The 27,342-nt window shown below is 26.8% G+C and overlaps 1 protein-coding gene across 2 annotated transcripts in view; it reads right to left on the reverse strand.

Annotated features, from left to right (window-relative positions):
• Positions 1-10,594: 10,594 nt before the first annotated feature.
• Positions 10,595-27,342, reverse strand: part of LOC145831724 (cap-specific mRNA (nucleoside-2'-O-)-methyltransferase 2-like) — a 32,619-nt gene continuing 15,871 nt past the window's right edge. Inside the window, exons 7-11 of one of the 2 annotated variants that reach the window (XM_082939035.1) lie at positions 16,377-16,529; positions 15,594-16,150; positions 13,768-13,905; positions 12,028-12,130; positions 10,595-10,723 (exon numbers count right to left, since the gene is read on the reverse strand). In XM_082939035.1, the coding sequence (XP_082795161.1) occupies positions 10,634-10,723; positions 12,028-12,130; positions 13,768-13,905; positions 15,594-16,150; positions 16,377-16,529 (1,041 nt within the window). In that variant the 3' untranslated portion in view covers positions 10,595-10,633. Of the gene's footprint in view, positions 10,724-12,027; positions 12,131-13,767; positions 13,906-15,593; positions 16,151-16,376; positions 16,530-27,342 lie in introns of those variants that run through there. The other variant, XM_082939036.1, reaches the window with a different exon arrangement.

Consider the following 27,342-nt stretch of genomic DNA (forward strand, 5'->3'; position numbering starts at 1 on the left):
ACGCCAAACCAGCTGTAACCCATAAAAAATTCTTGTTATATTAAGGTGTGTTCAAAACCCTTTTATTAAATTTGAACATTTATTTTGTTTATTTTTATTTAAGGTTTTATTATAATGTCGTTCAATAATTTTATGATATATTTCAAATAAATCCAACTCTATTCTTGCAATAAAAATTTATAATAAACTATGTAGTTCTTATTTATTGTTTTTGCTAACAAAAAAAAACTTTAGTGGCTGATTTAAGTTAAAAAAAGTTAATAAAATTTATTACCGCAGAAACTTTTTAGTGGTTTATCTGCACCCTTAAATTGTTTATTGTATTTTAATAAAGATATGTTTTAAAATTGATCACTAAAAAAAATTATGTTAAACACTAAAAACTCACACTTTTTATTTAAATTTTTATTCTATATAACAGACTTCTTACTTTATTTAAAATGTCTAACATGATATTTGTAAACAAATTGACAATTTAATTATGTTAAACCTACAGATATGCTTATAAAGTTTATAATATTAATCAGTTGTACTAAAAAAAGGTTAATTTTTTCTCATAGCATCTAACACTAATTTAGTCTACATATTACCTTAAAAGCCTCTAGATAAATTTGATCCAAATTAAACTACTTTGTTTATTATTACTGTTTTTTATTATTGCTAGCTTGTTGTTCTACGCTGGAGAAGAATGTTTTCTAAACATCTTGCCAAACTTGTCTTTCCTTCTCCTATAAGCAACCTCAACAACCGATTGAGTGATATGTGACTCTCAATAACAGCTAACACAGTAGAACCATCTTCCATTTTATTATCAACTTTCAGCTTCTCAACAACAAAAAAAAACTTATTTCCGAAATTCAGCAAAACATTATGGGAACGCTCAAGTAAATCATTTCAGTGAGTTTAATGCATAAATCAGCAACATAGTCTAAATCACGCATTTCTACGTCAAAATATGGTTTTGAGTCATCTAAGTTATCTAAGTCGCTTGGAACATACCAGAATGCCAAAATTCAAACTAACAATAAAAATTGAAAACTGAATTTTCTTTTTGAACCTATATTAACCCGATATACACATTTGGGTCTGCACATTTGTACAACCATTTGATACTTTATATAGTATATACTTTCCTTATAGTTATAAGGAAAGGCGCTGCTAACAAATTTAACAAAACTAAAATTAAATCAAACCCAGCAATTCAAACCAATGGTTGATAAAGAAAAAAAATAACAAATTATTTAAAATTTTACTGATAAATATTTTATTAAATTCAAATTTTATTTATTTCAATCGGAACTATTCAACTTTTTGCAGAATACTAATTCCTTTTGAAGCTTGCTTCACATTTCAATTGAACGATAAGAAAAGAATTATGCCGAACATCATTATTAAATTAAAATCTGCAAATAAAATTTTGTAATTATTTTTCCGTAATAAGTTGTTTTTATAACCTTCAAAATGGTTTGTTAACTAATTTTAGTTTTAAAATTAACATTAGCTAGTTTAAGTAAAGTTCAAGTCAACTTTTGTTCTTCTGTATTCGAAAGACTACATATTATGTTTTGTAAGTCTATCAAGGTAAGACGTATTAGAAAGATTGCAGCGGTTAAAGATATATATTGTTTGAACATACTCAAGATGTTTTATGTCTTTTGTAAGTATGAATACCAGATTAGTGTTTTGTATTCAAACTTAGGACAATTGTTTACGATATACAACTTTTTAAGAATATTTATAACTGGAGATTTAAAATTCTTTGAAACTTGAAAAGATTTATTTGATGCAGTTTGGTTAATGTAATAATATGTTGGTTATGTTTTAAATTTTCAACAATAAAAACTTTAAAATCTCTAAACACTTTAGTTTAAGATAAGTTTATATTGTTTATTTTTGAATATTTAAAACATTTAATTTACTAGGATTTAAATTTAATTTATATTGCCAATGCTATACTTTATGTAAATATTATTGTAAAGTTGTGTTAGAACGGTCAAGTGTTTTATTTCGTCTGCGAAGTAGTTAATGTTAAATTGTAGCTGCTAACATCAACTTGTGACGCTGTACCACTTTTGAAGCTAAAAATAAGAGTGGGAGAACACCCCCTCCTTGATGTATTCCAATAAAGTTTGTTAAAAAATTTGATAATGTGTTACCAGCTACAACTTTTTGGGTTTTATTATTAAGATATTTTATATAAAAAGAAAGTCTAGTATTTTTAAAGATGTAAGATGATATTAAACTGCTTTTGATAAATGTTTAATTTTAATGGAAAGTTTTGAGTTAAAGATTATGTTCATCAAGCGTTTAAGAGAAAGCTCGCAAGGTCATGTGTTTTACTGATGCAAGTTTGCATTTGCATGCTACAGCCATATATAAACAGAAGATCAATTTAGCCATAGCTTGCTGCTGCTAACATGTAGACATTTGTATTATTTGTTGTTTACTGTAAAGTTCACATTTAAACAATGTTATTTATTACAAGTAGTTTTTTGATTTAAATTCTGAGTAGTTAAATGTGATACTATTTTATACATTCTTAAATATTTTTTTCTGAGAATTAAAAATGTTTTAAGGTTTTTAGAAACATAAAAGGTATTTATATTTTTTAATATATTTTCATGTTGTACATGATTCTTTATATTTGTTAGAGTTTTCAACTGTTTTTTAATAGAATATATTCATTCAATGTTATGCCTAGTTTTATATAGAGTAGCACTAAGTATTATTTGAACCAGCATTTACTATTATCATTACTTAAATAAACACTATAATTTTTTGATTATGGTTAATAAAGTTGGTGTAAAACAAACAATGACCATATAAGTTTATTAAGGTAAATAACATACATCCATGGGTTACAAAGAAATTACTTGTTCAAAAATTCTGCAAAAGTTTTTTGTCAAAAATGTTAATCTTGATTTTGAAGGGTTGTATTTGCTTCTTTATTTTACTTGCAAAAAATATGAGACTTTCCATTGATTCGGTGTAAAAGATATAAGTAGAGAACAATTAAAAATTAGTAAATTTTGAAAAATTAGAGAACAAATACCACGTTTAGTAAAATATGAAAAAATATTTTCTGGTGTTCTTGTTGTTTGATCTTATAAGCTTGATAAATCTGGGTAGAGTGTTACAGAAGCTAGTTTATCAACATTTATGCCTTACGAAATAAGGTTATGGTCATTAGTATCGAACAAAGGTGAACTACTAAATGAAACTTACCTCTGTCTAAACCCGTATAATTACTAAGCGGTAAATCAAAATTTTTACCATTTTTCTGTTTAGGTGATTCATTAAGTTGTGTTAAAAGATAAGCTGAACAAAATTCAATAAAACCTTTGTGACAGTCATTGTAGGTTTGTAGGTTGTACTTAAGATGTTCCAATCTATAATTGGCAAGTTAAGGTCAACAAGAATGTTAAAAGAAAACTTTTTAAAATCAGTGTCTGATTATGTTTATCATGTTTAAACTACTTATTAAAAATTTAGAAAAAACTATAGGGATGTAGATACCTTACTCTTTTTAGTTTGTAATCTCTTTTTAAGTCCATTAAGAATAAAATTACAGCAAATAAGTTTAAAACCATCAACGAAAACAAAATTATTAAACTTCAAGTAAGTAAAAAAGGTGTTTTTAAACAACAGCAACGCCTTCCTCTGCCTAGTCTATCATTAAGAATAATATTATACCCTAAAGGCCAAAAAATTGGATTAATATTATTGGGACCAGTATTATTAACATTCAACAAATCTTATCTTAATTAAAATAGATCTTATTCTTTATACTTGTGTATGAAGCTTTTTACAAAACACTTTACTAGAAATCAAATTATAACAATAAACTGTGATTGAGGTTTTAGTAACGCAACCACAAAAAAAAACTAGATATTTTACTGCAATAAGTGTTTGTTTTTTTTTAAATCAAAAAGTCTTTAGTAGTGTTTAAAAAGGTACTAGACCAAGAGATTTTGGGTGTTGCATCGAAGAAGCTGTCTAGATTTTTAACTATTTTGTTTTTTTCAATCATGTACCTAATGTTCAATTTTTTACTTTCTGCTAGTTTTTGTTTCAATTCAGCTTTTCGTTTTCTAAAAATTTCATATCTGACTTAGTTCAATCAACATTATTGTAAATATTATTATTTCTTTACCTTGGTGCTTTTTTAAGATAATTTAGACATATCGATATTGTTATAGCTTTTGTACTTAAACTTATTTATCTGTTGTCCGCAATGAATTGATACATTTAATCTCATGGACTTGCCGAAAACTTTTGGTTTGCGCTTTGTTATGTGCGACCTCGTATATTACTTTCTTAACAGGTCAGTTACTAGTTAAGTTAGATTTTTGGACTGGGTAACTCCTGATTCTAGTTCTGATATTATTTAGCGGTCGCTACTTAAGCCTATCAGGGTCAGTAACTGGAAATAAATATTAGATCTGGATTGCTACATGAGACTAGGTTTGTCTAAAGACCATTTAGTGAACGATTCTACTATTGGTAATTTATTTAAATTATTGGTAAAATTTAACGATTACTGAAATCAGCAGAAGAAATTTAAAATTGTAAAGCTGTTTTATCTAATCAATATTAATATTTTAGACAAAATTTTAATCAATTAGTAATTATACCTTTTTGTTTTTAAGTTAATTAGCATTTTAATGTTCAAGTTATGCTTCAAAAGTTGCATTGATTATTGGGTGTGCGTTCAGTTGATTAATTTTGTTTGTCATGTGGACTGCTTAGTGAAAAGATTAATAGTTCCCTGATTCAAAATATATTAATTGTTAATGTATAAATCTCTAATTTACGGAAATGTAATTTTATCATTATTTGTGTAAATATTCAAAGCTTAAAGTTAATCGCTTGTTTAGAGAGATCCTAGTGAAGCAAGTTCACTGAAATATGTATTAACAAATTTTCAAGTTCTCTTTATTTATTAAACTAACATATGATTGTGTGTGCTATAACACTTCAACGGAGCTCTGTAAAAAAATGGTATACTAACATTTCCAACCCACGTTCAATTCCCACCCACACGATTCCCACCCGGATCAAATCCCACCCGAATCAGTTCCAACCCGATCAAATCCCTTCCGAATCAATTCCAACCCGAATCAATTCCAACCCGATCAATTCCCACCCAAATCAATTCCCACTCAAATCAAATCCCACCCGATCATTTCCAACCCGAATCAATTCCAACCGGATCAATTCCAACCCGATCAATTCCCACCCAAATCAATTCCCACTCAAATCAAATCCCACCCGATCAATTTCCACCCGATCAATTCCCACACGAATCAATTCCCACCCGACCAAATCCAACCCGAATCAATTCCCACCCGAATCAATTCCCACCCGATCGATTCCCACCCGATCAATTCCAACCCGAATCAATTCCCACCCGATCAAATCCAACCCAAATCAATTCTAACCCGATTAAATCCCATCCGAAACAAATCCCACACGATCAAATCCCATCCGATCAAATCCAACCCAAATCAAATCCAACCTGCACAATTCCAACACGAATTAAATACCGGCCAAATCAAATCCCACCCGATCAATTCCCTCACGTTCAATTCCCATCCAGGTAAATTCTCATTTGACTCAATCAAGTTCATAAATATTTCAAATAAAATGATCATCAACCATTATATATGTTATACGGTTAGTTCAGATCAATAGTTTTATGCATAAATTCTAATCCGTTTAATTTTTGTACATGTAAAGTTTAGATGAAAGATTAAATATAAGTTTCAGTCAAGTTCCATTCTTTTTAAGTTTAAAATTTCATATTACCTCATATATTTCGACCAAAAAAGTTTTCTTTAATAACGTTTAACAATTAAAATTTTTATAATAACTTTTAATGAGAGAAATTATTAATTTAACAAATTTAACAAATTTTTTTACTGTTTTCATTTTCAATAAGCTGTACCTAACTGCAGGGGCGTGTTTAGACTGGTTACCTGGAGCCTGTGCGACTATGAAAAAAGACGAAATAGAGAAAAAGAAAGTTTTATTTATTAACCAAAAAAGCTGTTTATTTCTAAACTTTTACTTGTTTCGCTTGTGCTTTCTTTCTAAAATTGTAAATCTTTAAACAACGAACATTTAAAATGCTTTTACAACCAAATGCAATAACAAAATGCATACATTTTATTTCATCGTAAAAAAGGTTTGTTTTTGTGATATGCGCTAATAAGAAAAAGCTTTGTTTTCTTTTCATTGTGTCATAAACGGCTTATAACTTTTGAAACTTTTTTTGTAAAGAAGACTTTTCATTATCTTATGCGTTATTTACAACTATATATTGCTACTTTACTTCTAACTTCAAATATATTAAAGTTATACATGCTAATTCAAGCACATCTTTTAGCATGTTGTATTTAAAACGTGTGTTTTTTATTATTATTCCAGTTTTGATTCTTATACTTTAAAAAATACCTTTACAAAACTATTCAAACACGACCTCTATATAGTGACATTAATACATGTTCTGTAATTTGCTATTTAACTTCAATTATCTCTCGTTCTTTTATATTTTAAATCAATTTTGTCTAATGTTGACATTTTAGTTATTTTAAAAATGTAGAACACAACGTTAAAATAAATTCTAAGTTCTTTAGTGGGATTGATTCAGTTGAATGAATTTTTATATAAGGCATTTAAGCCAATAGCTTAAAAATTGTAGTATCTGTGTCAGTTTTCGTTTTTGTTCTTTATTAAATTCTTTTATTTATGAAATTGGTAATAATATTTATAATTAAAAAACTTTGATTAATTCTCATACTACATTCATAATGATGATAAATTTATTCAAAGTGCTTTTAACACACATATTTAAAAATCAATTTTTAAAAGTCCTATAGCGGTAGATATTAAGTTATAATATTTTTTAGGAGGTGTTTAAAAACAGCATAAAAGACAATTGATAAATATGCATTTAAACATATTTTAGATTTTATTGATTTTAAATTATACAGTAAGACAAATGTATTATTTTAAACATTTACATCAGTCTTTGTGTAACAGTAAGTTTTTATTAGTTGTTTAATTTCTTTTTAACTTACCTACTTTCACATATATAATAAAACATATGTTTTGGAAAAATAACTTCATAGTTACAATAAAAATAAGCTCATTTTTAGGTAGATATAGTACACAGTTAATTTAGTTGGTTTAAAAGCTAAGACTTAAAGAAAAAATTGAATACCAACTGAATAAGAAATTTTTTGAATAACATATATTTTTTAAAAAAGACAAATTTTTCTATAATAAGCTATTCGCGCCGCAGGCATCAAATACTTAAAATTATTGTTAAATTAAACTTAGGAAGTATTGTTTTAAACAAGAAATATGAAACATTAAGCTTAATAAAACAAAATATTTTTTAAAATTTCACTTAAAAAAATTATACCGAGCAATATTAATTTCTATAGTCGTTCAAAGTAAATTTAATTGGACATAAATCAGTTACCGTAGAATACTTTGTTATAAAAAACAGTTCGGATACTAAAAAAACTTGAATTTGCTTTGAACCTGATTTGGACTAAAGTGTATTAGCCGTAAAAACATTTTGCAAAAGATAGGCCAATTTTTCTTGCCGGCCGTAATTACTTATAAAAAATCTAGTAATCAACGAACATAAAGTAATTTAGGTCTAGAGTTTAATAAAATAAGCATTAATGTAATTTTCAAATTCCAAAGTTATTATTAAAGAAAACTATGTTTTACAATACCATATTATTTTGTTATTTTAATCAATTACAAAAACTAAAATATAATTAAGTGTCAATGTCAATTGTTCCAACTCGTACAAAAAAAATTAATTAGACATAAATTAGTTACCATAATAGAAATTGGTTCGGACACTAAAAACTGGTTACTAAAGGGTACCCGCAGTCTATTTTTAGTTTTAGTCAGTAATACACTGCGCTTTTAGTTGAAAAAATGCAAGCTAGAGAAAGGTGCTAAAATTCAAATAATTAGAAATTGACAAAAAAAGAAATAAGAAAAAAAAGCCACACACAAAGAGTTTTAGTTTACTAATATTACTAATATACTATAATTATAATAGTATACTATAAGTAGTATATACTATTAGTAATTAGTAGTACTATTAGTATTACTAATTAGTAATACTATTAGTTATTAGTAATATTACTATAAGTCATATGTAAGTGTTATACACTATTACTTACATACACAAAATTATTTCAAATTCTAATTATATATGACTATTATATATGACTTAATTATTATTTAAACCTGATCTGGATTAAACTTTAGTAACAATGATAGCATTTTACAAGTAACAGACCAACTTTCTGTTGCTCGCAAGTCGTAATTATTTAATTATCGTAGTTATCAACAAACTAAACTGACATTAAACTAAAAATATGATAAAATAAGCAACAAAAAGAATTTTAGCTTAAATAAAAAAAATCATTTTTACCGTACTAATTTCATATTTTAAACGATGTTAAAAAATACAAATACTAAAATTTTAATGTGAGTTCCAAACGTATTAAAATTTTTAACTCGTACAAGAATAAATATAATCGGGTTTGATCATATATGGGAATTGACCAGGTAGGAATTGATTCGGGTAGGAATAGATCGGGTCGGAATTGATCCGAATGGGATTTGATCGGGTTAGGATTGATCGGGTCGGAATTGATTCGGGTGGGATTTGATCGGGTTGGAATTGATTCGGGTGGGAAATGATCGGGTGGGATTTGATTCGGGTTGGATTTGACCGGGTGGGATTTAATTCAGGTGGGAATTGTGCGCGGGTTGGAACTGAACGGTTCCCAAAAAAATACTTTAAGGAAAGAAGGTATAGGTAACTGTAAAAATACTGTAAAGTAGGTGTATATGTGTTATCAAAAAATAAGCATAATAATTATTGATCAATGGTTTGATGTCACAATATATGATGTCAATTTTCACTGTTATTAAACTATATGTTTGTAATGATAAATAAAAATAAAGAAACCAAAATATAATCTACCTACTGAAAGTCAAGAGATACTACTGCATAAAACTAAGTGGTTGTTAAGTATACAAAAATTTAACATTGTTCTAAAACACAAGCAATTTAAAATGCCTTTATAATGCATTTCAATGAAGATAATTTAGTTTTTATGTCCAAAAAAAAACAGCCGGGCAATTTAATTAAAGAGAGCTTTTTCAATAGATTTTAAATAAACTATAATACTCTATAAAAGTAATACAGTATTGGTTTGTGTATTAAGAAAAAAAAAGTTTATCCTTAATATTGAAGATAGTTCTTCTGCTATTAAGTTTGGGTCGCCTGATAACAAATTGTGTTTATCAGATGATTTAGTTAGCTCAGAATCATTTGCTCGAGTATGTTTACTGTCGTCTGAAGCCTTATCAGCTGTTTGTGCATACATTGCATGTTTACAATAATAAGCTTGTGTTTCTTGCTATTAGAGCTCATACTTGGCGTTAATGATTAGCGCTACCAAAAAAGGCAAACTCAGTATTATTTACTTTAATCTACAATACTCTTTATATAGTCTACTAAAAGAGTATTAAATTTTATATATATAAATTTTTAATTCTTAAATTAATTTGTATTTTTTAAACAATTAACGGCAACAAGTACTCAACGTTTATTTTAAAACGTAAAAAAGAACATCAAACTTGGTACAGATCAGAGCTTGTAATTCGCTTAAAAGAACGTGTATTGAAGTAGATTTACTTTAACTACATTCGTTTTTTGATAACTCGATTTTAAATACATGTTTAGATTCGAGGAAAGAATCACTTTTAAGATTGCTTGGGTTGAAAAATAGAAGCTGTTTAACAACTGAGATTAGGTTGTTTTGCATATCAAACAGACAGAAAGTAAATGTTTCCAAATTTGTTATTACACTTTAACCTACGGTACAAAATGCCATACACAATCTAGTGACTTAAGCAAAGGGAACATAATATAACGTACTTAAAAAATGTTTTTACTTCAGATTTGGCGTCGCTCGGTTATAAATACTGCTTCAACAAAGTAATGCTCTTTTATTAAATGTCTCTCTTACGGAAAAAAACAGTACCTTAAACTGTGATATCATTATGTATTTACAGACTAAAATTTATCAAGAAAATTTTCATTTATGATAATAGCATTTGTTAAAAATTATTTATATTTACTGTCAAAACTAGAAAGTATTTTGGTTACTGTACGTACACAGAACGGAACCGTTTAAGTAAAACGGGTGATTTTTTTTTAATATCATTTAAACTTTTCGACACTTTTGAAGTTACTAATGCTAAAAAAAATACTGTGATTATTAAACTTGAATGAAATAGTTCAAAAGTAACTTTTTTTTATTGCTTTTTATTTTTAGACCACTTATAGAATTCATAAAATTTAATAAGTTAGTTCTATAAAGTTCTTGTGTAACTAATTAGGATCGTAGTTATTAATCAAGTACAAGACATTAATCATATTTGAAAATTTTTATTTACTATAACAGTTTTATTGCTAATATTTTAATAAAACAGTTTTAAACATTTCTTATATTATTCAATAAATTATCATGTTTTTAAAAGATATGATCAAAATAAGATAAAATTTTGGGCTGAACTTTTTTTCTTAATCTTTTTTGTTTTTCTTTAGAATCAAGTCAATTCTTTGCTGAATACATTTCTCGTTAATCATCTTGATACTCTTGGCAAATTCACACTGAAATATTTCAAAACTGTATAAATATTTAAAACTTACAATCTAATAGTTTGTTAATAAAAATTCCAACGAAGCAAGTTTGCTGGAATATTTATTAAAATAAATTTTCGCAGTACCTTTCTTCAGTTTTCGAAAAATCAAAACATATAATAGTACTTTTCTTTATTCAACTAAAATATGTTTCTCTGAGTTAAAAAAAGTTAACATAGTTCCACGGAGTTCCATAAAAAATAAGTAGAGCAAGTAAAGAATAAAGACAGAGCAGATGAATAAGTGTATTTACTAAAATATAAGCCATAGCTATTTAAGATTTATAACTACTTATAGATAACAATATATGTCATACAATCCGACTGGTATACATTGTGAAAATGGAGTAAATCAACAAGCATGAATTAATAAATTTAAACTAATATACTATAAAAAGTCATATATAATAGCTTTAAACATAATAGGTTAACATATTAAATTGCATTAAATAATAAATGTATGATTTTTCATTGTATTTTATAAAGTACGATAGTGGAATTATACAACATATATTGTACCTATAACTAGTTATTGATCTTTATAATTATGGCCTATATTTCATGGTGTCTTTTGGTTTTTTAGAAATTTATTCCATATTTTTTGAATTTCTTCCAGGTTTTTGAAAGTACACGTTTTCGGATGTATTTTTAGTTTAAAAGTTTGAAGTAAAAAACTATGTTAAATAGCATAACAACATTAAAAAGATACTGTAAAGCTACATTAAATGTGATTTTTAACTAAAAACGTTTTAATAATGAAAGAATATTTTTATCTATGTTATAGATTTTTATGTCTAATCGAAATTTCACTATTAAACACGATACAATTGTCTAAAAATCCAGGTTTTTCCAGGATTACAACTTTTGTGGCTACCCTGTAATTTAGTAAATACACATATTCATCTACTTTGTCTAATACTCTTTTCTTGCAGTACTTATTTTTTACGGAACTCCGTGGAACTGTGTTATCTTTTTTAACCCAGAGAGACATATGTTAGTTGAATAAAGAAAAATACCGTAAAAATTTGTCGTAATTAAATTTTTTATATCAACTTTATTGAAGTGTATATTATACAAAATACATTTAAAGAAGTTAATACAAAAAGATTAATTGTAAAAGCTTTTAGTTAATGCAAGTTTAAAAAAATCTCAGACATGGATCTTATTTTATAGTTTAAAAAATTCAAGTATACTGGAAAGTCTACCGACAGTGAAAACTATAAGTAAATCTAAAATAAACATACATTAAGACTTTTAATAAACTTGTTAACCAACCCTTAAAGGTAACAATTGTGTAACAGGAAACAATTGTAAAAGTGTAAAATCTTCATTTAATTGGTTGTTTTTTGAAACTAAATCGAATAAAACTTGTGTTAATCTAAACAAGTTTATTAATTATTATCATTTTTTTACAATTAAATATATTTTGAAATGTTTTTATTGTAATAAAAATACTCAAGTACCAACAAAATGTTGTACTTTAAAGAATTAATTTACAAAACAATCTAATAACGAGTGACTTTTTTTGAAAAATAAAATAGCCCGTATTCATAAGAAATGTTAACAAAATTGACTAAATCAGACAAAGAAAATTTTTAATCAAATAATGTCAAATTTTTTTTTTCTTAATTATGAATTTTAGACTTTATTTTTGAAAATTAAACAAAAACATACAATACGCAAAATTACACATTTCAAAAATACTTTTTCTTTTAGCATAAGGAGCTACAGAGTTTGTAGGAACGTTTAGTAGTTATCATCTAAATAAAAGAATCACTATTTAGTAAAAGAAAAGACTTTTAGACCTGGTTTTGATGCACTCTTAAAAATAAGTCTTAAAGTTTTACAAAAGTAAACATTGGTTCTAATATGAAGGTTGAATTATAAACCATATGTTAGTTTTGATAGAACAAAAATAGTAATTAACTTTTAAAATAAAATCATTTTCATGAAAAATTTTCCAATACAAACGTAGGGACAAAAATATTTTCATCGTTATCTTTCTCGGATACTTAAAAATTCATTAAAATCCTTAAAATTTCAGGAAACACTCTTTTAACACTTAAAAAAAACACATTGGAATTTAAAAAAATAATTAGCATAAACAAAAATTTTAGATTAAAAAAAAACAGTATTACTTAAATAAAAAACAAACCATTTATCGAAATAGAAAATTTTTTCAGGTTAATCATTTAAATACTAGTAATAGGTTTAATGTAAAAATTTTAAGATTGGTTACAAAATTAAGAAGAAGATATAATTTTAGTAAACTGCTTTTATTTACGTTTTTGGTTTGCGCCATCCTTTAGGAACATATTGAATTCACTTACTTTGATTGCTTGATAAGGCTTGCCAAAAATTTTATGAAAATTTCTTCTAGGTTTTAAAAGACTTAGTTTTTTTTATTTCAGTTTTGTTTTAAAATCTAATTTAAGGTAAAAAACTGAGTTTAATAGAATAACAACATTGAAAAGAAACTGTATAACTACTTTAAATTTATTTTTAAGAACAAAAAAAATTAATGAAGCAAAAAATTTTCATCTATACAACAAACTTTTGTACCTAATTGAAAATTTATTACTTTGCATGTAAAAATAGTTTAAAATTCCAGAACTTTCCGCTTTCTTTTTTTTAATTTCTCAAACTATAAGTTTTACAGGATTCCAGGTTTTTTGGCAACCCTGTTATATCTCAATAGTTACTTTGAATATTGATAAGCAGTAAAAAATATCTGATAATTAATATAAAACTCTACAAAAAAAAAAAACTCTTAAAAACAAGGTGAACCTTTTATAACTTGTTTTTTAAAATGAAGAACTTGATATGTTTATAAATCAAAAGTCTTTATCAAATTAAACACTAGTAATTAAAAACTTACAATCAGTATCTTTTGTAATAATTAAAACAAAAGATCTTTAAAGTTACAAAAATAACACTAAGATAAACTAAAATATATTTTAAACAGCCAACTTAATTTTAGATGTATGGTTAATAACTATTAAATACTAAACAAACTTTTGTTTAAAGATCAGTTTACTGCCAATAAATAAGGAGCACGAAGGATTATTATGATTTTGGACATTTAGTAGTCTTGAAAAACTAAATATCTTTGTAAACACTGCTAAATACTGACTTGTTAAACGTGTTAAAGACCTGTAAAACACATCAAAAGAATAAAAATATTCAGAAATTTATTATGTTATGAATTAGTAATAATTTTAATTAAAACAAGAAAAGGTAAATTTGATTAACTTCAAATTAGGAGCATAAAGTTTAAAAAAAAGATTCTTGGATACTTTTTAGTTATTTGGTATGTATAGTAATTACATTGGTTACAGGTCTATTAAATAAAAGAACATTTAAATTCTGACACATTAGAAAAATTAATAACAAAAAATGTTCATGTACGTCTAACTGATAAGATTGTAATAGTAAAACCAAAATTTAAAAAAAAATATATAAAAAGCAAAATTTCATAACTACTAAAAAGAGCTACATTTTTAGTTTTTTAAACCTTATTTAATCATGTCTAAGAAAAAAACTCAAAAAAGTTAATGTAGGTCTAACTAATTTTTGTCAGTTTTTCCATTATTATAAGTTACTTCAAAATAGAAATTCTCACTTAAAGAGCAAGTTGAGACCCAGAAAACTTTTTTTGGCAACTTTATAGATCTCAATTAAGTAAGAGACTAGTAGACAACAATTATTAAAAGAGCTTATTTAGCAACAATGTTAAATACTCAAAGGTATAATCAAGTCGTAAACCCTGAAATAGAGAGTTAATATGGACAAGTATACAATAAAACTATTTATAAACTAAAATTTAATTGTTTTCTAATAATAAAGACATAAAGCCTATTGTACTTTTATTGATATACAAAAAGACTTCAACATTTTTTACATTAACGTTTTAGTATATTTTCACTGCTTTTCATCAGAAACGTACTGCAGACTAATAAAACCTAATTAGATTAGAAGCTATTTCAAATTTTTAAATAAATTTCAAGTATGTAAATAAAAAACATTAATTATAAAGTGTCCTATTTATTTAATTGACGATTTTGTTTCATTTGTATTATACTTAGTTTAACAATTATTTTTGTTTTGATTACTTATTTTACACTCATTTGTCATTTATTAGTTTTAAAAACTTTTGTTATTTTCAGTTGAAAACTGAATTTGTTTTTATTAGTCTAAAGAACGTTTCTGATGAAAAACAGTAAAAATATATTAAAACGTTTATAAAAAACACTGGAGTATATTATTCATTTATTGATGAAACTAAACTTCATTTTTTATATCAAATTTAATTAATTAATAAAATAGGTGCATTTAAGTGTAAATATATTTTTTTTAAAGTTTTAAATTAAATAAGTCAATTTAAAACTTTAAAATTAAAAAAGAACTGTGTACTTATATACCAAAAAAAAAGATAATGCTGTTGTTGCTGCCTAATGAGAAAATAGCCTTATTCTATAATGCACATTTATAAAGCATACAATAAATTTTTCAAAAAGGATTAACATAAAAATAAATTAACGTAAAAAATAAATTACAAATTGTTACAAAGTGAGTTAGAAAACAGTTTTGATAAATAGTCAAAAAATAATTACCCTAGGTCTTAAATTAAAAATGCCAAAAATATGGACGTGAGAAAATCTTGTTCTTTAGGTCTAATTAATAAGATTACATCAAAAAAAAGTAAAACATGTATATTATATATATTGAAAGAGATATCACACAATAACTGAGAATTATTACTTAAATTGTCGGAATTTGTATTGTCGTGCACCCATGGTATATACATATTAATCTAAGTAATATGTTATCAAAAAACTAACGTTGAAAACAACATTATAAATTTTCCATCACCTTTTAGGAACTTGGTAATATCAATAAGAATATCAATCATATTTTTAGTAGAAAAAATTTCATCACTGTGTAGACTGTCTGGATTTTCTTTTAATAAATTACACACAAGAATATCAAACTTTTTGTTATCATCTGCTTTAGTTTGAGGTTTAAAAAAACTATCTAAAATTTTTTGATAACAGTTGGCAAATTTTTTCCGTTTCATTGTTGGCAGAAGTTCCTTGTAAAATAAATCACTTTCTGAAGTAAAAATATCATTTAAAATTTCAAGACCTGAAATATAAGTACTACTTGGGTCATCGTAAACTTCTGTAAAAATATCTTTTGAACTTGCTAAAATTTCATTATACTTGTTTAATAAGATAGTGTTACAATAAATCGATGAGTGTATTGAACGTAATGGCTTGCCGTAAACAAGCTGAAACCTAAAATTTAATTTTAACTCAACATTTTTGAACTCCAAGTTACAATCACTGGCTTCATTTTCGTAACTAGAACCATAGTCTTTAAACCCAAACACTTCACTCTAAAAACAAATACACGTTTAAGTAACAATGTACTGCTATTATTTAAAAAAGCACATATATTAAACTATTATACAGTTTATTTGACATGATAACTAATATCTAGTTGCTACTAATAATTTAAGATATTAAACAACACAAAATATCACAGCTTAAATAGTTTAAATGCACAAAGAAAGCCAACTATTTTATTATTAAGCCAGTTTAATAAATATTTAATTAAGAAACCTTTTTTCTATTTTTAAAAGATCCAACCAACTGAGGACGCTGCTGTATGTTAGAAAATGGTTTATTTTGCAAGAAGCCACCTTTAGCTAATAACTCTTTATTCACTTTCATTTCACACAAATCAACAAAAGTTTGTACTGTTTGCTTTCTTTGCTGTTAAATTAGTTTTTTAAATATTCTATAATCATTTCTAAATGTTTTAGAATTTGAATAGGATAGGCTATGTTAATTCTTAGTTATTAAGACTGAACTTCAAAAGCTGTTAACTAGTTTGTAATGAAATCAGTATTTTATTTTAATTTTAAAGCGTGTGAATAAATATGGAATTTTTTGTAACAATAAAAACAACGATAAGCTTTCTCAAAACAATTTTCCCAATTCACAAAACAACATTTTTCATTTAAAAGAGTTTATTTCATTCCGATGCGTATATATCGGCGTTTGTCTTTCAAATACGCGTTAGTTAAATTGTGCTGCGTGCCGTATGCCGTCATAAGTTACGATGAATTTTGCAGGATCAACGAATCATCAAGTTAAACTCAACATCTAGTTAAGAGCTACGAGTTTAAGAACAACGAGCATCTAGTTTCAAGATCAAGAATATCTAATTAGTTCGTCTAAACTGTTAGTATTTATAATTTTTACGATTGTTATTACTTTTGATAGTTTTTACTTGTGTAGTGATTTAAACAGTAAACAGTTTCTTTCAGACTTGTTGTAATTAATATATTGATAATAAAGCACATCGACTCTAAGTGTGTTTTATTTCATATCTTAAGAATAAGTTATCTTATATAAAATCAATATTTGTAAGTTTAGTACTGTAAGCTACTATTAAGTAAGACACGTAGTTTAGCTAAATACTTGGAGACCAAATATTTAAATAAGACCATATTAAAACGAGTATCACAAATATATCTTCGTGGTTATAAGTTTAAGTTGTAGAGAGTAAGTTTATAAGCAACTTCTTTATAAAAAACTTTAATATGATTTAAATCATTAGTAGTTAAGATGAAACATTAGTTCTCTTGAGTAAAGACAAAAACTAGAATTACAATTTATCTTATTATCTGTATTACAACATATAAATTAGAAAATGCTAAATAAAAAATTCAAATAACCAAGAATAAGGTCCATTTTCGTGTAAGCTAAAACAAAGATGCTCTGGTGAATTTTTTTTTGTAAATGCAGGGTTGCCAAAAGTTTTTGTAATTTTTCTCCGGGTTTTTATTAGATCATATTTTTTAGTATATTTCTAATTTAAAATAAAATTTAAAGTAGAAAACTGTCTTAATAGTATAATAACATTGAAAAGATACTGTAAAGCTACTCAAGATGTGTTGAAAAAAAGTAATATGTACTAAAACATCTTTATATATATTATATAGTTTTCGTATTGAATCAAATTTTATTACATTACATGTAAAAATAGCTTAAAATTCCAATGTTTTCAGGAATTTTAGTTATTATTGTTCGAACTTCCAGGTTTTTTCAAAATTTTCTCTAGTTTCAAATAGTATTTGTAATTCCTGAGAATGATAGTTATTTTAATAAAAAATGCGGCAGAAAATAAATTTGTTGGTTTATGGTGACTCCGGTATTGATGATATTAGACATTAGTTTCTAATTTTCCTTTGTTTAAACGCCCCAAACCAGTAGCCTACAAATATCTTAATTGTAAGTAAAACCAGATTAGCTTCTTAGAAAGAAGCTCATTAAATTAGTTTAGTCAAGTATAGATAACGACCTCTACCAAATTATATTATGGGAAGAGCGTATAGCTTGCTCAATAAATAAGACTCTAAGGGGACGCGACACGGTCTACTTAGCAGATTGTATAAATCATCAATGGGGTGGAAGGAATATAGGCGCATAGAGGTAATCGAGTCAGACAGCAAAAACCTTAAAAATATTATAACAGCCTGTAACGAAGTTACAGATTTTAATCTTAAAACTGATTTGTTAAGAGCTGGGATTAGCAAAAGACAAAGTAGGCGCGATGTACTCGAAAAATAAGTATGGTTTGAGTATTGAGGGTTTAGCCATACACAGTACCAAGTCGTATTAAGGCCATAGGGGGGTAAGCCATGTTTTTTACAAGTTGATCTTATTTTATAGAGTTTTTTCTAAGCTTAAAGATGCTTTTTATCGTTTTTAAAAATTCAAAGTATTTTTTGAGATATGACTAGTCAAAGTCGGGCCGCATAATAGAATCTCTATGGAAAGGGAAAACTAAAACAGCGAAAAAAGACTATTTTATTAAATCTATCTCCTCCTGCATTTTTCAAGCAATCTTCTTCAAACTTTCACAGTCTAATCTTTATACAATAACATAAAAACGTTACTTTGAAATTAAAAAAAAATTGTAAATTTTTAATGAAAAAAAACACTTTTTTTTTAATTTTGAGATAAAATGTTTATTTTTTTACATTATTAAAATTCTAAAGTAACGTTTTTTTCCTTTTAATATAAGAAACATTTCTTGAAAATTTGAAGAAGATTGCTTGAAAAATAAAGGAGGAGTAAGTTTTTTAGTGAATTTTAAAATTTCCGAGAAAATTGACTTGAAAAATATGCGGTCCATACGTTTGTATCAGAAACCTTTTAAAAAAGATAAAATATCTCAAAAGTTAAATGATATTTTTAAATTCTTTTTAAATTCTAAAAAAGAGGCTTGTAGTTTGTATTTAAAGCTTTCATATAAAAGCCAAAATTAATTTTTGTAAAAAAAAAATTTCGGACCCCCCCCCCCTCCCTATGGCCTTAAGGGAAACCTTTAGAGAGCTAGAAATTATACAAAGATTCTTGAAGTTTCTTTCTTCATTAGACCTTGTCCAAAAAATATCGAGCATTAAAGCCGTAAGTAACATATTCGAAAACTTTAGTAGGTACAACAATATCGACGAGCTTAACCATAGAGAAATAATTAAACTCGTCTTATTTTTCAATGTATTACCTTCTAAAGATATGTGTAGTTTTTTTTTAGTTAAACTAGAATTGAACACAGAAATCTCATTAACTTAAAATTATTTTTAGGTAATTCACATACGAGAATTTTTGAGAAACTTACGCGGTCAGTCCCGCAACCCGAAACAGAAAACCTCTCAACAGAGGAGTTTGAATTAACACAAGATAATTTAGTTAAGGAAATTCGCAAAGTAGGGCAAAACATGAGCGAAATTGAAACCAAAATGGACTCTATAAAAGCAAAACGCAAGCACGCTGAGGCCATACCTAGTTATGACGTCACAAGTATTGCGCATACAAATCAAAGTCGATCTGCTTCGTTCGTAAACGAAGTAGCGAGCGAGATACCGCTACCGCATAACAAATGTCTTTTAGTCGAGCCAAAAACATCTACTTGCACTGATGTTTATGAAATTGAAAACAGTTCTTATTCCAACCCTTCTTCTACCGTCAATTCGAAAAATTCACGGAAATTCTCCTCGTCAACGAACGGAAACACAGAAGTTAAATCAGACACTGACAGCAGCCCTTTTTTAACCATCAACTTGACAATTTCAAGGGTTATCCCCTCGTATACGAACGGATGCACCGAAGCAAGATTAGACACTAACAACAGCCCTTCTTTAATTGTCAACCCTTAAAAATCTACGGAAATCCCCTCGTCTATGAACGGAAGCACAGAAGAAGCAGTACCGAATATAGACGAAACTAAAATAGTTGTTAAGCCCAATTGCGAAATTTCAGCAGAAAAACCGAATTCTTACTTCAAACGGTTGCGAAAAAACAAAAACTTTACTTTAAACACTTTTTTTTCTAAATTATCTAGACTAAAAAGTATTACTTTTGTGAAAAAATGTATAAGTTAGTTTATCTTTCATAGGTCGCCTTACAAAACCAAAAAACCTTTGAAAATTAGCGTAGAGCATATTTTTAAAACGAACCACGAATTAGTTCGGTACTTATTTCACAGGTGGCCGTACAAAATCAAAAAAAACTTTAAAAAGTATAGAGCACAGTGTTAAAACTGGCCACAATTTAGTTTGGTAAATGTTTTGATAAATCGCCATTTAGAATTGGAAAGTTTGTTGAAAGTATCATATGCATAATATCATGTATAATATTACTTGTACTAGCTTATGCTTATAAAAGTTTTCCAAGTTTTTCTTAAATATACCAGACTTTAAAGTAAATATAAATAATTTAACTAAAAAAGATAAAATGCTGTTGCTTACTAATATTTAGTGATCTACCGAATCCAAGATTCGGATTTGGACGAATCCGGCCTTTTTGGACTCAGATTTGACCAAATCCAAACTTCAAAATAAGATTCGGATTCGGATCCGGCCGAATCCTAAAGTTCAAAATAAGACTCGGACTCGGCCGAATCCTAATTTCAAAAAAGATTCGGATTTGGTAGACCACTCAAACTCTTTGAATTTTACTTAATTGTTTGTCAAAAGTTAATGAAATGTAAAACTAGTTAATGATTTCATGCTTGAGCAAAAAAAAAGGAACTTAATAATATAACATTAAAGCAGATGCTTGCATACTTTAGCTATATACTTTTTGTTAATATTTTATCATTTATTTATTTGATACTTTTTATTTATGACATATATGTTATAACTTCAAACATTTTAATACTTCATATTAAAAACAAGGTTCTAAAAAAAAAATTGTTAAGAAAATTTTTTTAATTAATTTGTTATAAACTGCTGTGACTACTTGCATTATTCATTGTTGATCTCTGGATATTAAGAGATAAATTAGAGCTTTTTGCAGTTATGAGAAATAAAGCTTAAAATTAAATGCATCAAAAAACTTTTGCCTAGTGATTTATAAGTAATAAAAGCAGCTTATAATTTTTGATTAAGAAATTTTGTAATATATTTTTTTGGTTATTTTGTATAATCATAACCCAAACTATGTTGCCTATTTTAAATTAAGTAGTCTAGAATAGGCTTTAGTATTGATAGATAAAGTTCAATGATACATTATGATAAGTTAGTATAAAAGCTTAAAAAATTATATTCAATTTAAATTATACAAAAACGAAGCTGCCAGCAGAGGGTCCTAAGCACAAACGTGCTAGAAAATCACCCCGTCTGCAGGAAAAGTATGGGCAAAAAGGTCAGGTTGACAATATACCCACAGACAATCAACCAGACCAAACTGAGACTTTGGATGTTGGCCCACCAAATTTTTAATAATTTTTTTTTGATCCTTTATTTTTTGGAGTGAAAGATTGTTATGAAAAAAAAAACCTTAAAATAATTGAAGTTATATTATTTTCCTTACAGGGTTTCCAAAAAACCTGGAACCATGGAACTTGAGAAATTTTGACAAAACCTGGATTTTTGAACAAAATCACCAAAAAAGCTGGAATTTCAAACAATTTTTACATGTTAGGTAATAAAACTTTGATTTGACACATTGAAATTTATCATATAGATAAAAAATTTTTGTCATCATCACAATTTTTTTTTAACAAAAACACTTTGAAAGTAGCTTAACAGTATTTTTTCAATGTTTTTATACTTTTTTTATAGCTAATTTTGTTAAGAACTTAATTTTTATTAATGTCGAGAAGATGTTAATTTTTTTTAAAGATTTAAAAATCTTGTGGTGACTCATGACAGTTTAATTCAAATTGACTCAACTTTTCGACTTAAAGAGTAGAATAGAAACCTGAATAATGTAAATATTGTTGGTAATCTTTTATGATCCAGGTAGTGTTTGACCACGCACAAACAAAAAGCTTTGCTTCTTGTTAAAAACTTGGATACATGGTGGAACTCAACATATCTTATGCTAGAGAGACCGAAAAAGCTAAAATCAAGTGTCCGGTACTATGTGGCTAACTATAAAAACGATCAAGATTCGAGTATTACACCTGAAGAATGGCAGCTGGTTAATGACATTATTCTACTGCTTGAACCTATTTATTTTGTAACAAAGGAATGTAGTAAAACAATGCATTGCTGTCAAGGATGATCCCGCATGCAAAATCATTGACAAAGTTTGTTAACTTTTATGAAAAACTTTAGCCAAAAACATAGGAGAGGCTTGCGAAAGAAGGTTCTATACCAATAACAACAGCTTAAACCTGAATGACAACAAATTACTGTTAGTCACAACAGCTGTTGATCCACGATATCAACTTTTCGCTTTCCCTTCCTAACTCAAAAATAATGTTAAAGAGCAGCTAAAATTAAATTTTAAAAAGCATATCTGTTTTGAGGCTGACCAAAAAGGTGATTATACTATAATGCCACCAGAGAAACCATAACCCTCTCAGGGTTGCCACTTTTTTTTTCAAATTTTTTTCCAGGTTTTCCAAATTTCTTCCAGGTTTTCAAAAGTACACATTTTAGTGTCTATTTTTAGTCTATTTAATGTAAGAAACTGTGTTAAATAGTATAAAAACATTGAAAATATACTGTAAAGTTTAAATGTGTTTTTTAATAAAAAAAATTTTTGATGATGACAATTTTTTTTATTTATATGATAGATTTTTGGTGTCAAATCGAAATTTTACTACTGAAAATGTTCAAATTGTTAAAAATTCAAGGTTTTTCCTGTTTTTTTTTTAATTCTCAAATTCCAGGTTTGTCCAGGTTGTTTTTACCTAAATAGTCAAATTCAAGGTTTTTCTAGGTTTCAAGGTAAAGTGGCAACCCTGCCCTCTGTAAATTTTGATCTGAAAAAGTTTTCAACTTACCATTCTTTGTTTATAATAGAATCAAACACAGCTACACAGAAGAACGAGCAACAGGATTCTATTGATGAAGAAATTGAAGCAGAAATAAAGGGATTTTTTGCTACAGAAAACTTGAATGCAGAAACTGAAGAGGATGAAGCCTTAAACTGGTAGAACTTGAACAAGACGAAATACCCACATCTTGCCAGTTTTGCAAGGAAATATCTTGCTGCACCATCATCTTCTGTGTAATATGAAAGACTATTTTCTGAAGCTGGAAATTTGTACAAGCAAAAGCGCAATCGATTGCTTCCAAAGACCGGCGAAAAACTTTTATTTCTCAACCACAACTTGAAAATACAAGAATAGTTTTTTGTAGTATAACAGAGACATCTTTTCGATTGTAGTTCGTTTTATGTGTTTAAACAGTTGCTAAAGTTAATCTATATTTATTTTTTGTAATGGTAAAAGTAAAACCTTAAGTGGAATCTAAAAACTTTTTATTACAATTGTAATTCATATTATTCTTTAGGCCTTTACTATAGTTTATATTATATTTCAATTTATTACGGTTCCATGTTTTTTCAATTGCACTTTGTTTTATAAATATGAGCACTTTCAAAAATTTATGTTCTAACTCGTTTATGGTCAGAATAAGAACTAACTCTTAAGTTAAACGTAAAATGTTTTAACGTTTTTTGTGATTTGTTTTCTGCTTTAAGCATTTATTAAGGTATAACAATTATTTTGCATAACAAAAGCACAACTTAATTGTTAATGTTGCTTGCATGGCCATCAAAATATTGAAACTAAGTGTTGTGTATGTAGTTAAAGTTTTTTTCCAGCAAGACATTTGTTTTTTGTTCGCTTATAAAATAAATTATTCCAAAACAAAAATGTATTTATTTATTAACACGTTAAAAACATTGTTAAAACTTTTTTTATGAAATAAGTAATGCTGTAACAAGTAAGTATTATTTATAAACTTATATTGCATTTACATAACAAGCAGATTAAGTCTTTCGGATTCCAATTATTAAAATACTCGGATTCGTACTCGGAGATTTGGATTTGGCCGAATCCAAAGTTGAAATTATACTCGGATTCGGCCGAATCAAAAATTTTTGGACTCGGTAGATCACTATAAATAGTACATAATTGTATAGATAAAAGCTTCCTCATTATATTTTTGTTTTTGACTTAAGCCAAGTAATATTACTTTGCTCTCTAAATGTACTTTCGCACGAGAAACGGCTTGAGAGATAAAGAGTGTGACCAAGACGGTGGTGGAGAGGAAAGGAAGACAGATCGTTACCTATCAACGAGAACGAGCGCGTACAGGACTTCTATGAAGACCACAGCTACTCATTATTTCTGTACTTCTTTTATATTATCGTAATTTTTAAACTGTACCATACTTTTAATTGATTTCGTATGTTGATGTTGTCAACTGTATTTCGAAAAAGTAAAACTTTCAAATTTCAACTAACACAAAATTTTTAAAATAAGAACTCAACAGTGATTCCAAAACGGGATCTGTTGGGAGAAAATGTAATAACAGACGACAGTCGGCGGTTGTTTTTCATTCATTCTTTTACTATATTGAAAAAGTTTAAAGTATTTTTTACAAGTATTAACAAATTAAAATTTTGTTTTTTTTCCAAAACCCAAGCTAAAAATGTTAAAATAGGAGAAGTAATGTAACATTCGGCTGCGGTTAGCGGTAGAGAGTCGTTTACATTCATGCTCTCCTCTCAAATCATTTCATGTTTATAAGCACTTGGTTCGTTTAAGCGAGGGTTTTTGACTTTTTGGTTTGTTTGGCTTTTCGTTCTTTCGTTGCTTTGTTATTCACAAGCACATTTAGCAGTTTGTTGAAGAATTAATTATCGTTACTAGAGTAACGATGTCGACTGTTTCTCTTAGACTATTAAGCCGAAGTATTTTATTTCGTAACGTTTTGCTAGAAGTATTTTTTCGCACTTTTAATCATTATTAATACACTCCTAACTTACAGACTCGATTTCAGTTATATAAGTAGTACAATTTATTTACAACCTTATAAACCTACTTTCACAAAACAGTAGTATAATGTATCTACAGCAGTGGTATTCAACGTTTTCAAAATCTGTGTACACCAAACTACTAAAATCTAAATTCTGTGGACACTAGACTACAAAAAGTATAAATTATTAATAAAAAATTATATTATATTCATGTTTTGAGTGTCTTAATTACAAAAAAATGTGTTAAGAACTAGCTAACTTAAATTATAAATTGCTTTTTTTAATAGATAAAGAAAAAATAAACGTCATTTTAAAAATATTTTTCATTTTTCAAAATTTTCTGTGCACAGTAGAATAATTTATATGTACACTAGTGTGTACAGGTGCACAGTGAAGATCACTAAACTACAGCTTTATAAACCTATTTCAGTTAAACAGTAGTATAAGTTCAATTAACACTTAAAAACCTACTATATTTATTAGCTAAGTCAGTCTAAACACTAGTTTAAAAAACTATCTTAGGATTCCTTCATATTAGCGCATTATAGTCAGTAACCGCCAGGCCCGCATTACATACATAACCAAACACACATCTTAAGACGTTTTACGTTAAAAGAAATTTTGATACTGCATTCGAATATTAATAAATTATAAAAATTTATGCAGAATTTGAAAATAACTAGTTACAGATCATCTTTATCTGAGAAACATTTTTTTTAGTTTAGGACTAACGAGCTTTTTCAGCCTAACTTAAACTCTTTTTTTTAAAGTCACATAGAAGTATTTATACTTTTTTTAAATATTAATTTATTGACAAAAGAAAACATATCAGCGTAAAACAAAAACTCTTACTAGATTCCAAAAAATAGGGGCTTTTTTTCTGAAGTATATTTACTTTGAATTAATTTTCACTGATAATACAAATAATCGAATTGATTACAAACTTGAACAACAAAAATTAAATATACATGTTAAAAAAAAAAATAAAGATTAAATTTGTTTATTAGCAGTAGTTGATGCAATATAGACACTTTTTATAACTAGCTGATTTTCTTTTGTTAATAATTCATTTTGCCATACACAACAGGCAAAATTGTTTTCCCCGTAATTATTTTTATAAAAAATTGAGTAAAATATCTCTAATTGAGACCACAAGTTTTAAGAGTTTGAGGTGCAATAAAACTGAGGGGATCTTATTGTAATACTTAATAAAAAGTTTGAAACTTTCTGTTTCATCCACTTTAATGTATTTTTTGTTCTTTTCAACTCGATTTAATAAAGTCGTCCATTAAGAAAAACTAGTAATTTAACTTGGTTAACTTATAAATAATTAACGATTTGCAAAGATTAAAAATGAAATACAATAATATGAGCTAAATAACTTCATAATAAGAAAGCAGCTACTAATAAAAAATATAAAAGTAATGTGCTTCTTTAATAAAACTCCTAGAATCATAACAACAACAAACTTTCGTCTTCAAAAGCTTACAATGCTGATGTCACAAATAAATTAAATTTGAATTTTGTGCTTACCATAAAAAAGGACGGATCCTCACTTGATAAGTACAATTTTTAAATTTAGATTAATTATTTTCTATACAAGTAAGAAATTAAATAATATACAGGATTGCCACAGATCAAGCTGAGAAAATTTCCTGACTTTTTCCTGATTTTTTACTAAAACTTTCTTGACTTTTATAATTCAAACTCTTAACTTTAACTTATTCTAAAATACATAGTCAAACACTTGAAACCATTTAAAGCTTTTGATCTTATTTTTATATAGCTTAAAACAACAGTTGTTTACATATAATAATAGAAAAGTTTTGCAGTTTTATAAAGGATATTTTATTAATTTTCACCAGATGAAGGCATTGGAAATAAAGTAATTTTGTAAATTTCTAAGAAAATTTTGGAATTTTAGTCTTACTTTAAAGAATTTTTAGTTATTTTTTAGCATTTGAAAGTCTTTGGAAAATAAGGAATTTCATATATTTCAACAATGACGTTTTTTTTAATTTTGTAAAATTTCCGGATTTTTCCTGACTTTTTTTTTCAAAACCTCCATTTTTCCTGAATTTTCTTGACTTTTGTCACTTTAGTTTTCCTGACTTTATGGCAGCCCTGTATATAGCTTTAAATAAATTAAATGAGTTCGATATCTAATTGTTTATCTATTATTGTCATACAAAGTTTAAACAAAACATATTTGATTTTGTTATTACAAATATATGTTTTTATAATTTTTTTATTTGTACAAAATAAGCTGATAGTGAGAAATCTGTTTACAGTA

Source organism: Thalia democratica, chromosome 3 (genome assembly GCF_965202585.1).
Source record: "Thalia democratica chromosome 3, ktThaDemo2.hap1.1, whole genome shotgun sequence".
In the NCBI taxonomy this organism is placed as follows: Eukaryota; Metazoa; Chordata; class Thaliacea; order Salpida; family Salpidae; genus Thalia; species Thalia democratica.